The 13,655-nt window shown below is 38.1% G+C and overlaps 1 protein-coding gene across 4 annotated transcripts in view; it reads right to left on the reverse strand.

Annotated features, from left to right (window-relative positions):
• fam135a (family with sequence similarity 135 member A) overlaps nucleotides 1–13,162 on the reverse strand; it is a 29,014-nt gene extending 15,852 nt beyond the window's left edge. For all 4 annotated transcript variants that reach the window (XM_055169450.2, XM_055169449.2, XM_055169448.2 and 1 more), the window contains exons 1-8: nucleotides 12,866–13,162; nucleotides 12,449–12,500; nucleotides 7,337–7,464; nucleotides 3,234–3,313; nucleotides 1,753–1,892; nucleotides 1,606–1,676; nucleotides 1,207–1,380; nucleotides 861–987 (exon numbers count right to left, since the gene is read on the reverse strand). In XM_055169450.2, coding sequence (XP_055025425.2) covers nucleotides 861–987; nucleotides 1,207–1,380; nucleotides 1,606–1,676; nucleotides 1,753–1,892; nucleotides 3,234–3,313; nucleotides 7,337–7,413 — 669 coding nt within the window. In that variant the 5' untranslated portion in view covers nucleotides 7,414–7,464; nucleotides 12,449–12,500; nucleotides 12,866–13,162. The remainder of the gene's footprint in view (nucleotides 1–860; nucleotides 988–1,206; nucleotides 1,381–1,605; nucleotides 1,677–1,752; nucleotides 1,893–3,233; nucleotides 3,314–7,336; nucleotides 7,465–12,448; nucleotides 12,501–12,865) is intronic.
• Between the last annotated feature and the right edge of the window lie 493 nt (nucleotides 13,163–13,655).

The raw sequence follows: 13,655 nt of genomic DNA on the forward strand, positions 1-13,655 counted from the left end.
TATGATATGAAAGTGACATACATGCGTTGTTGATAAAAACCTTGATTTTCCCCTTATTTTAAAACAGTAGCTTAGTTTGTAGTTTATATGCTTTTTTTTATGAAAACCCAACAACAATTTAACAAATACACACTCACTTATATTAAAGGACGGAATTAAACCTTAATTAAACAACAATTGTTTGCACTTTTGCTTCCATCATTGTCCCATCAGGGTTGCCAGAGCCACTTAACAAAACCAGCACAATAGCCATTTAAAATTAATCGAAAAGCTTCCCAATTAATATTCACAGCTAAAATACCAACAACTAATGAACCAAATTCGTCATATCTAACCTGCAGTCCGACGTTGTGATGTCATAGACCAACTAACAGATTTTTATTGATTAGTTGTTGCAGCCCTATTTTAAACTTTTCCTTTTTGCTTTTCAGCAAAGGCACTCCTGCTTTCGCTTAACAAGTTCATAGATCGTTTTACATCATCTGGCACCTACTATATAAGGCAACTTAATGTGACCGAGCTCTGGAGAGAATGTGATGCCGTAACGTAAAACATCGCATCTCAGCTACAGTAATAACTCAAGCTGTTCAGTTACATAATCATCTCTATTTATAACAAGCGTTAAAGCTTTCAATGATATCAAGACAGAATTACTGCCTCCGGAACTTTCCCTGCAAATGCAAAGTCAGCAAGGTATTTGGACTAAAAATAAACGGCACACATTAGCTTGAAAGAAAAGCATTTAAAAGCAATAATTAAAAGTATTATCTAAATGGAAAGTAACTTTTTATCTCATGCATATTGTAGGTTGATTTGCATACTGTAGGTAAGGATGCGTTTATGTCCGTGTGTTTTCTTACGTCTGGTGACAGCTGTTTGACGTAGGTGCTGCCGAACACCACAGACTCCAGTAGTGGGATGACAGAGTCTTTGCTCTGTGCCGGAGCGTTACGATTTAGCCAGGTGCTTTTTACTGGTCGTGGGAAACTGAAAGGAAACACATTAACATGACAGTCAAAGAAACACACTTCTACTGCTACTTTAAATATTTACATTTCCTTAACATTAGCAAATAATGTGAAGAATAATGTGATACTATAATAATGTTTAGATACTGACAGATGCTTTTTAAATAAGATGCTGTGAAAGACAGAATTATCAATGCCGCTTATTACAAAAACAAATAAAAATGTGCGTAGCGCTGACCTGATCAGAGGCTGATGCAGAGCCACCAGTGAAGCGTGGACGGTGGCCGAGATGACGGACAGGTGGAAGTAGTCGAACATGACATTGACATGCTGGTGGATGCCTCTGTGAAGGCTAAAGTGCAAGCGTAGCGGTCGGCTGCTAATGCTTTGGAGAGAACCGGGTTCATCGGGCCTGATCGTGGACAGAAAAACAATCAGTTACATATTCTGCTGTATGACAAACCATCACTCCTGAAACATTTATTTAAGAGGGACCTAGTCTAGCTTGACCTTTTCTATCAATTTACAAGTAATTTGACATTTTGTGGAACTACAACAAAAGTCTATCAGGATTTTAAGCAGATTTACTGAGAAGGTTGAGGAACCCACAAGCTCGTTTTTTTTTTTTTTTACATACGTGTAGTCGCCATCCGTGAAGAAAAGGTCCAAAGACAGCTGAAAGTCCATTTCATTTAAAGACTCTTCCACCTGCAGGAAATAATACACTATTAGCATTGATAAAGACGAGAGACTTGTACTGTGCTTGATATTTAAACTCTCTGACCTTCTTTGCGTCTAGCAGCATCATCACTTTGAATATGAGAACGTCGTTGACTACAATCTCCTCATTTTTGTAAAGGATCTGGAAGGTTTTGCTGCAGAGGACATCATCTTGAACCGACGCTGGGAACGCCAGATCCGAACCTGCAAGGAAAGGCTGATTATGGCACAGAAAGTATTTTATACATGAACTGTTTCAATTCTAAACAAAGCTACAATAGAAGTTTGGATGTCACGTGACCCATTCCGTTTACACTTCCATATCATAATGGCTTATTTATTTTATTAATAACAAATATTTTATTTATTTTATTTATTTATGTTTTACTATTCAAAAGCTCCACAAACTTTTTTTAAGGCTTAAAATATCAAAATTAAAAATATTATATTAGAAAAACTCTTTTCGTTTTGTGTGGATACCCTACACGTGAATACCCTAATTTAGTTCCTTATTTAGCTAAAATAAGTGAAAAATCTAATTGAGTAATATTTATGGTTTTATCCAATTTGTCATTTAATCGCAAAAATGATCAACCAATTAATCAAGTAAGGAATAATTGACGACGGGCCATTGAATTATAAGAAAATAATGCACACCAAGGTGGTAATGCGGCACGACGTGAAGCGGAGTGCCGTTACACCGCAGGTGTGCATTATTTTCAAATAATTCAAAGGACCGGAGTCAATTATTCCTCTTATACCACGGTTACCACAAATATTGCTCTGGTGCCTATTTTTAAGACATTTAACAAGTTAGGTGTGCGGTTTACAGAAAAATAATCAACACCCATAGAACATTTCTCAGCCAATCAGAATGCAGCATTCAACAGACCCGTGGTATAATTATTGAAATAATCATCAGTTGCAGCCCTAATTGAGTGTGCAAACAAGTAAAATATAAAGAAATAGCAGGTTTGGTGTGCTGTACAGAGAAGCTCACATGGAAAAGCTCATCCTCATCTTAAGGTGGCCGATATTGACCAACATTCATCATATCATATTTTCAGTCAAGTCAAAACTGTGAAATGTCACAATTAACTTTACATTTTATTTTTATCAACGTTGTTTTACTAAAGACAGGGTTGTACTCCCTTTTAAAAATGTTACAGCTGAACAACATGCAAACTGATTGGAAGGTTTACGTCTGACTTTAGTTTACATTTCTGAGCTTCTGTTGAAAAACGTTTATATCAGACCATAACCATAAAGACGATATTGTCTCATCCCGTATCCCGCAGGGAAAAGTACAGATATGTTCCCAAAACTTGATATATACTGCCAGCCCTACCTTATCTACAAAATGGTAATACATTTGCTCAAGAAAGTATTGGAAAACTTCATATATAGCAAAGTTAAATAAAGCCACATATATTTTTTTATGCTATTCCAGGACGTTTTGTCAACTACTTGGTTTCTCCATTTTTCGTGTATATGTAAACGTCTGAAAAGACTTGTATGTGTATTAAAGGTGTGCTGGTGTTTTACCTGTGGGATGCAGCAGACTGGCTTCCACCCTCTGCGGTACCCGTGGTGGTACTTTCATACTGGCTCGGATCTGATAAAACCTGTTAACCAAGAAAACAACTATTAGACACACAATTTCATAAAAAGCACAACAATTAACCAACAAAACTTTTGTAAATTGTATCATATTTTCCATCCCTCCTTGTCTCACCCAATACCACACGCATTACATAAAACAGATATTTATTTACTAGAAGAGGGAAAGGAGGTGTAGATGTCATACAAAAAGACAACCTGACATCAGTACATGACACAAAACCTAGTTAACTGTGTCACAACCATCCTTTAATGTGCCATAAACCACATTTTGATAGCAGAACTATTTTAAAACCCAAGTTAGAAATGAAACATACACCCGTTCCTTGATTCTCAACTCATTCTGTGCAAAGCCAAGCTGCACGGTTAAGTCATAACCGGGCCCATAAAATCTTTCATCCTTACTGTGGTTTTAAGACAAGAAGAAATCTTATGCCCTATCTGTGCCTATTTCTATTCATCAGAGCCGGCCTGAATAAACCAGATACCCTGATCCCATCAGAAACCTGGAGCACACTGCTATATCCACATGGCTTGTGTTTATATCCTGTACTCTGCTCTTTCATGCATTCGCAATGAGAGGAGAAGTTCAAACAACCAAAACAAAGCAGCACTTATCCTTCAGATGAGAATATCATGTGGCGCTCATGTGGGGTAAGGAGATGGGTGAGAATACAATGCCATGGCTAAAAAAAGATTTGAGAAGAGGAACAAATAAGCAGTCCTCCCTGCAGTTGCAATGATGGTTACGATATGCTTCCTGTCTCACAGCTGAACAAACCCAACCACTCGCCGTTTTAGTCGGACCGGGGCGACAATGCCAACAGACGTGGAATTTTAGCCCGAGGTCGCAAACTGCCAAGTCGACACCAGATGACCTCGTAGAGCAGTGCTGACAGCCCAAGATTTACTTCTTTTCCTTGTAAAATGTCCCTTTAAGAAACGTTTACCTTGCGAAACCATTATTGGGGTGTTGTAGGAACTTATGACAAACATCATATGGGACAAAACATTACATCTATGAATACGAGAATGAAAGTTTACAGGAGAAATGTGTTAAGGTTGGCTTTATTTTGGAGTCACAGAACTTTTTAACTGTTAGTTTTAACTCGTTAATGTTTTCCAGACATAGACAAGCTTGCATCATCCATCAGGTTTCAAACATAATTAAACAACAAACAAGATGACATACATTTCATTTGTGATATCTTTACTTCACTGGATTATTGAAGAGGTTATTTAAACTGCTATTTTTCCATCATAAACAACTACATTGTGATAAATTCTCATTAAATTGTTAATACCACAAAATATTTGGTCATACCAGCTAGGGTTGCCGCGGTGACGTAATTTTCCCACCGGTTAATCAGCGCGTCACAAACCCCGTCTGTCACCGTGTGGGAGGGGCTTATAAATGCGCATGCAGACGTGCACATTCTACTTTCACTTTTGAAGTACGCAACTGTTTAAATGCAGTGCTTGCGTACGCTGCGTTAAATTGCGTATGAATTTGCATGCAATGCGAGTGCAACAGCTGGTTTACTTAAGTGCTTGAGTCAATGTGCGCAGGTAATTCTCACAGAACCAGCCAGTCCCAAGCAGAGCAACTGGCTACTTCTCCATGAAGCGCTGCTTGAATGATGGATTTATTATTTTTCTTGATGAAAAACACAACAACAAAACGATCTCGCTTATATTAAACATCATATATGTATATTATAACAAAAACGAGTAAGCACGCAGCTTCTGCCATCGTCTGGTCAGTCAGCTTGCCTCGCACAGGAATAAAAGAAATCTGACACCTGCTGCTCTGTGATGTGACGCGCGTTCAGCTCCGCTGAATTCAGGCAGCAGACACATTCAGTTTGCTCTCTCTAACGAAACTAAATAATTAAATTACACGAAAATATCAAAACGACGGTGAAAGACGGTGTCGCGGTGGGCAAGTGATCTAACCGGTGAGAGGCTGAAGCACCGGTTATCACCGTTTCACCGACTATCGCGGCAAGCCTAATACCAGCCACATCTAGTGCTCGGTTTAAAATGCAGATGATCAATAAAAAATTTTTTTTTTTAAAGCGTACTTATTTTTCCTCAAAGGAAGGTTAGGTTACTTTACAGAATCCCAGGAATAATACAATGTTAACCAATTATGCTTAAAATACAGCTGGTCATCAGGGAACACTATGTGAATAAACTGAACCTGTGAAATAATAACTAAAAAAAAAAAAATCCCAAAAGAAAAATGTTTTTATACTTTGCAGGGATCGGCAAATTTCAAAATCCCTGGTAGATCTTCGGGCAGGCACTCTACAGTTTTTGGTAGCCTGAAACGAATGCAAGTAGCCCGAATAAAAAAGACGTTACTTTTAACTCTTTCGCCGCCATTGACGAGATAACTCGTCAATAAAGAGAAAACGCTTCCCTGCCAATGATGAGAATTTCCGGCTTTCCGCAATACCAGGGGGCGCACTTCCGCAACTTATACAACCCGGAAGTAGAGCCTTACGTCAAAGAGAAAGAACTCCGTGTATGTTTTATAGATCGCTCTGCATCTCATCTCTATCAAAAGTCCTTCACAAAAATGAAATTATTCAGCTTTTTGCTCAAAATTGGGTGTTTTTGAAGAAACCCACCCTTATTTGAGAGGTGATAAAGAGAGAACTAATGAAGGTAGGATGATTTTTTTTTTTTGAAAGCAGAGGGTCTGTTCTTTCATTTGATATATTGTTTATATATTTAAAGAAGAACATTTTCTGGAAGGCATTAAACTTTTGTAAAAATCATGAAAAATGCTGGCGGGCAACTTTTTTTTAAAAACGCTGGGGGGGAAGAGTTAATGTAGAATATTAAGACAAAAACACAAATTTCAATCATCAATACAAATATTTGCTTCTAACTGCACTGAAATATCTATAAACTTCAAATCCTGAATCTAAAATATTAACTGAAGTTACAGATAAGGAAATGCCACTCGACGTTGTGGGCATAAGCACACGGTTCCTCAATTAGTTTTTACCACAGGCCAAATTTTGCCAACACAAAGCGTACAAGGGCCACTGACCACAATGCTTGTTCTGCTATTCTTGTTGTTGTTTTTCATGCTGTTTTTTTAACAAAAAAAAAAAATGGATTTGCATGTCAGGCAACTGCTCCTGCTCATCTCCACACTGTGTATATTTAATAGTGGTTCAATGGGTCACAAAACTCACAGTTTGGATCATACAATATTTTTCCAGGTAAAGATTGGATTATTTTTAAGATCAGAAAAATAGGGGGTCCCCGGTTCAGGCCCCAGCTAGGTCAGGCGGTCTTTCTGTGTGGAGTTTGCATGTTCTCCCTGTGTCAGCGTGCAAGTTTGGCCCAAGTTTGGTCCCCCAACCCGTGTCTGGATTAACTTGTCTGAATAATAAACTTGTGTATGGATTAACCAGTTCTCGCCATGAATATAGCCAGAGATGCTGGAATGGCATAAAGAAACACAAAAAAAGGGGCTACTGTCACTTTAAGAGCAAGTTTTGCATCAGAGTCATATATACTGTAGCCTTTTTCGTATTTCTCTTCACTGCACGTGCAATTTATATCACTTTAAAGCTTGCTGCGAGAGATTTCATTTTATGCGAGGAGAGTAATGACTGACAAGATGATGTTGGAAGAAATTTTGCGCAACAGATCCAGACCGTCAATGACAAATCAGTACAGCTTGCTTCCTGTAGAGTTCCCGAAAGAGAAAGTAAACCGCGAGCCCGCGTTCAAACGCAATTTAAATACTCGTTTCCTGAATTAGATACACCATAATTACCCATCCAAATCTGTGAGAGAATGCATAAGCATTTAAATATATTTATCATCCCTATTAGTCAAGATAGCCCGATGGGCAGGGCGGAGATGCATTTTGACAGCCCGACTGTAAGGCACAATAGCCCCGGGACGTCGGACTAGCGATTTTGCACATCCTGCTTTGGATCCAATTTATTCAAATTCAGCACAGCATTAAATTTGAGATCTTTAGTTAAGGACGTTCTTACCCTCTCTGGAACAGATCCACATTATAAAACTTGTGGAGCTCTATGGAGAACTCCACTGTGGCCTGCACCTCAGTCATGCTGGGATTCAAAGCTGGAGGACGGCCTGTCTTAAACAATCTGCAGCAAAACTGAAGAAGAACAGATATACACATAGATTAGTTGAGCCATACCTGGTGAAAAGACCAACATTTGCATAAATAACAGACAAAACAACTACTTTAAGCTCAGAGAGGACAACTGGGGGGACAGAAATCAGCATCATAAACACGCAATGTAATACGATTATGTGAATGCAATGTTTGCAACACTTTACAAAGACGTTATTACATAAGAATTATAAAAAAAAAGTAGGCAGTGTAGATTACAAACCGTGCAGGCAGCATACAGTGAACACTACAACTAGTAGTATACTATTCCAAACATAGCCAAGGTTTTTTTTATTCGGGTCAATTAATGGAAAATGGCAAAATTAGAGTTGGGCCATTTTGACCAAAATTCACATCTCTGTAAGTTTGGCATAAATGCCGATATGTGTAAAAAAAATTAGTATTTTTTTATTCAGTTAGTGTAAAATACTTTCACTGCACCAGGTAACTCTGACCCAAGTTTATGAGACAACTTTTCCAAGCTCTTGACATTTAAACCTCCCAAACAGCATTTCAGTGCCGACATGCACGAGTTATAATAAAAGACCAATGGCTACAGTGTATTGTCTATGCTCTGTATCTTTAAGCACTGCCTGTGCCTGTCCTGAATAACCACTGAATGGTTGTACACACCCCACAGGCTGTTGCAGAATGATTCACCATCTATTTGCAAATTACAGTTACAGCACCGTAGGCGTGATGTAAGATCCTGACACGTCCAGCGCAAAAACTGATGCAAATACTCTGATAACAGTGAGCAGACCGACTCTCTGGAGGATTGCAACCGCTCCGTTGCATTATCAGGAGCTTTAGCTTTCATTAATACAGATTAGTAATCTAAATTGATAGACCAACTGCAGGCGCCTGTCCCATACAAACCACCACAAATCCACATCAAATCCACCACAATGTGTGTGTGTGTGTGCATTACAGCCGTTTGCATTATATTTCTTTATATAAAAAAAATCCCATTATATGCAAGGCAACCACTTTCCTGCCGCTGAATTCAGTGCGTGAGAAACTGAACCTGATATCACTGTTGTCCTACACCTTGGTATATGTTTGTATCCTTGAATGACCTTCTACTCTTTGCTTTCTCTTTCTCTCTCTCTTAGATTTATAGAGCGCAACAGTCAGTTTGTACGGGTGGTTTAAAGGTCCCATGTCCCAAGATTTTTTTTAGGATTTAAAATAAATCTTTGGTGTCCCCAGAGTGCGTATGGGAAGTTTTAGCTAAAAATACCACAGTTAATTTATAATAGCATGTTAAAATTGCTAATTTGTAGGACTGAGCAAAAATGTGACTTTTTTGGGGTGTGTCCTTTTAAATGCAAATGAGCTGATGAAATGCAAACACTGAACACAATAATGGTGGTTTGTTGAAATTGAAACTTAATTGTGCTGTCAATTGTTTTCTCTCACTATCTCTGCACTAAATGGCAGTGCCGTGGTTGGATAGTGCAGATTAAGGGGCATTATTATTATATTATACCACGGGTCTGTTGAATGCTGCATTCTGATTGGCTGAGAAATGTTCTATGGGTGTTGATTATTTTTCTGTAAACCGCACACCTATCTTTTCAAATGTCTTAAAAATAGGCACCAGAGCAATGTTTGTGGTAACCGTGGTATAAGCGGAATAATTGACTCCGGTCCTTTGAATTATTTGAAAATAATGCACACCTGCGGTGTAACGGCACTCCGCTTCGCGTCGTGCCGCATTACCACCTTGGTGTGCATTATTTTCTTATAATTCAATGGCCCGTCGTCAATTATTCCTTACATAATAAGATCCCCCTTATGACATAATAAAGGGAGCCAAATTTCAATGACTTATATTTTCACATGCTTGCAGAGGATGGTTTACCAAAACTAAGTTACTGGGTTGATCTTTTAAAAATGTTCTAGGTTGATAGAAGCACTAGAGACCCAATTATAGCACTTAAACATGAAAAAAGACAGACCTTTAAGTTTTGTATATAGAAGTCGACCGATACGGTTTTTTCTCTGTCCGATGCCGATTTTCTTGGCCGATATGTTTGGCCGATTTTCTGTTTGTACATATAATTAAAAATGTCCTCATCATCATTAGCAGATCTGTTTCGACCGTTCATTCAAACGAATCAGTTCAAAGGAGTCAGTTTGCGAATTGGATTAGTGTGCTAATCCAGGCTGGGCAACGCAAAATCTTTTTTTTTTTTATATTCCAAAAATCGGCCAAATTATCGGCCCAGCAGATAAATCGGTCGACCTCCAATTGTATACAATGTTTGCATAATGGATTAAATAAAAATGTTTAAAAAAATTGTTGCAACTACGTCAGCACACACTGAATGCGCCTGCCTATTAATCGGCCTAATTTTGCAGCAAAATCGTCCAAAGCCGATTTTTTAAAATATGCCAAAAATCGGCCGGCCGATAAATCGGTCAACCTCTAAACTGAACAACCAATGAGGAGAACAAATTGTTTAATAAAATCGTTTGTTTTGTTTTCTTTGCACACAAAAGTGTTCTTGTTGTTTCATAATATTATTATTGAACTACTGATGGCACATGGACCTTTTTGGTGATGCCTTTCATTCTTTCCTGGGCTTGACTGTGAAAACGAACTGCCGTCTATGGCAGTGGTTCTCAACTCCAGTCCTCGGGACTCACTGCTCTGCACATTTTGGATGTCTCTCATATCTGACACACTTAGTTCAGTTCATGGAATCTATCCTAATGAGCTGATAATCTGAATCAGGTGTGTTAAATAAGGGAGACATGCACAATATGCAGAGCAGTGGGCCCCGAGGACTGGAGTTGAGAACCACTGGTCTATGGGACAGACACAAGCCTCCTGGTTTTCAATAAAAATATCTAAAAATCTGTTCTGAAGACAATTGAAGGACTTAGTGGTTTAGAACGACACAAAGGTGAGTGATTTATGAATGGGTTGAACTAACCCTTTAATAAACATGTAGACTCCCTGGGATTCAGGGTTCTCACACCTTCACAAATTCAAGGACCTTTCAAGGACTTTCCAGGTCCAATATTAGGGTGGGAAGCTGGGCAACCCTACCAACTTAATTAGGTTGTCAAAAAAAAAAAAATTGCTGCACAAAAGGCCGTCAAGTGCATTTTGGAGAATAGCACGGACGCACTTCACAACGCGAGCGGGGACATGCGCCACACGGTCAAAATGAGAGAAATACATGGTCTGTCACTGTCTGGATGATAACTAGCCAGTTAATAAAACATCTCAGAGAAGAGCACGGACGTGCTTCACACCGCGAGCGTGCACGCGTGTCACACGGTCGAATTGAGATAAAGACGTGGTCTGTCATGTCTGAAGGATAGCCAGTTGATAAAACACGCGTCTGTGAGAACTGTAAGTGGACTTATGTTTTGGGTTTATTTAAGTCTGTTATTGTATTAGTATATAGTTCTTGCAAATTTAAAGTAAGCTGGTGATTTTGTTGTTTGACCAACCTGCTAGCTAGGTTTCACATGCCTGTTGATTAGATATAATTGTTGAGCGCTCTTGCTCACGTTATTTATGTGCATTATTTACATGCTACAGTAGTTACACTCCTTTAAGATATTATAATTAATAGTGGGAAATAATCAATTTTTACAATCTTCGCGCTATCTATCATCGTTCGCCAGACATTCTACAACATCTGCTTCAGTTTGTGTTTATTAACCCTTTAATTTCACTTCATCACACAGCTATTTCCGTTAGAGGTATCTGTTAAAAATATTTAATTCATTAATAATCTAGTATGTGTTTGTTTTCTGTCACAGTTTCTTCAAAATAAAGTTTTATTTGAGTGTTTTTAATACAAATATTTTCACCCCTTTGATTTGCCACGCCCCTAAACCCAGCCCAACCCTACCACCTTAACTAACACATTTTCTGCGGGAAACCCTAAAGACCCTGAAATTCAAGGACTAAATGTGTGGCACATTTTAAGTAAGAGCAAGGTTACATCGTGTTACCTTTTAAGATACATTGTTACAGTTCCCTTTCAAGGGAACTCGCACTGCGTCACTGCGGTGACTTTGGGTACGCCTACAGGGGTAAGTGCGTCTGAATGTGTATATCAAATTCAACCAATGGTGAGGCTTAACGACAAAGACAGGGTGACGCAGGAGCCAGGAAGTATATCGCTATCTGAAATATTGCCAAAGACGGTATCACAGGGACGCAGAAGGTATGGCAAGGGTGACGCAGCGTCTCGTTCCCTTCTCAGGGAACAACAGTTACATACGTAACCAGAGACGTTTTCATGTATCAAACACAACTATGCAAAAAGGCATTTTGGTATGAATCAACATTGGCATAAAGAAGATATAAGCATTTAAAGCGAACAGTTTAGCACGTGTGCCTATAATCCTACACTACACAGGGAGTAATATGGATTTTTTTCCAGAAAACTTCTTGCATAAAATAGATTCAAGCACTTTCAATGACCTGTATCTATGTATGTATATTTTTAAAAACTTCCCAGGGCCTTGATTTTTTCCCCAGATTCACAAACTTTCAAGGACCTGTGGGAACCCTAGGGATTGAACCAACAACCTTTTGTGCTGCTTATGCAATGCTCTACCACTAAGCCACAGGAACATGTCATGTTTATGTCACAAACATTAATATAATTAAAAGCACTGCTCTCTAACTAATCTGCTATCTATCTATGCATCTATTTCAGATTCCAGCTTTACACTGCCAAAGCATTTCTGAACATGCATGTAAGAACAGGTCAGGACTGCTGCTGCAATCACTTTATATCTTTCTCAGCAGAGCTTTACATTACACACAAGATTTCACATTAACAGTGCACTTTAAAAGGGATCATTTAAAGGATAAAGGGATCATTACACACTTATACATTATTCATTCAGTTTGGAGTGGGTTGTATCATTAAGTATATCTGATATATGAATTTATTATAAGACACATTTGAGAATACAATGTGCATACCCGTCCTGACTCGGTCCAGTTAATCTCCTCATGTCAACTGATCAACACAAACCTGTGGACAGAGATACACAAAAAATATAAACCCCAAAAATCTCAAACTTGGCTTAAATGAGCATCTGAATACATTTATTCAATCGGCTCCACTTCATCAGCAAATATTATTCATGACAATACTAACTACTTTCACTCATTATTTTAAATTAGATCTTTTCAAATCATTTATTTGTAACTGTTTTAATGGGTCCTGTGATGGATTTAGCTTTAGCCTGTTTTGCTTGTCAAATGACCAGCTTTCACAAACATAACACTAGTATTTGCGTAAGTTAACGGAGACGTCTTTACACATACAGTCAAAACCACATCAAACGACGTTGTTTTAATAAACCTTCAGTTAATGTTATATTAAAAATCGCGTACATGTATCAGCTACGGGAGTGTAGGCCTCAGACTGCGGGCTGGATTCCAAAGCGATCCCGGCTAGAAGCTCAGATCCACCGAATGCTTAATTCTTCTGCATGCCACCGAAAGTCCGTTTCTTTCTCCGTACTTACAAAAGATGTCAAATTTCCGGTTGGATTAAAACACAAATCACATCTCCATACTTTGTCCTTTGAGACTCGTGGATCGTAGATAATATCCAAACTTGTGTTTTGTGTTATGAGCCCGTGAGTTTAAGGGAGGCGCTCACACACGCGCCGGTCGCTTTCGTATATCCTGCCCTTATTATTTATTAAAGGTGTTATTTTGTTTTGTCGTAATTATGGAAATAGTTACTTAAGTAAAAGTAACAAAAAAATACAATAAAGTACTCTTTGGATATGGATATAATCAAATATATTAACATTATAATAAATATATAAATATTTCTATTATAATAATAGAAAATAATTTTTGTTATTTGATTGCGTTAAATTATTATATCGTTATTTGAATTAAATATATTTGAAACACATTGACACAATTAGTAGGGTATACTGTAATAAATATCGTTTATAGATAGACAGTCAAAATTTTTGTATGAAAGGGAGCTAAACTAAACTCAGAGCAGCTCCGAACACGAACAACACTGACTAGAGAGTTAAAGGGATAGTTCACCCAAAAATAAAATAAAATTCTGTCATCATTTACTAACTCTCATTATGTTACAAACCTGTATACATTTCTTTGTTCTGATTAACACAAAGGAAGATATTTTGAGAAATTTTTG

This window comes from Misgurnus anguillicaudatus, chromosome 11, assembly GCF_027580225.2.
Source record: "Misgurnus anguillicaudatus chromosome 11, ASM2758022v2, whole genome shotgun sequence".
NCBI classification, from domain to species: Eukaryota; Metazoa; Chordata; class Actinopteri; order Cypriniformes; family Cobitidae; genus Misgurnus; species Misgurnus anguillicaudatus.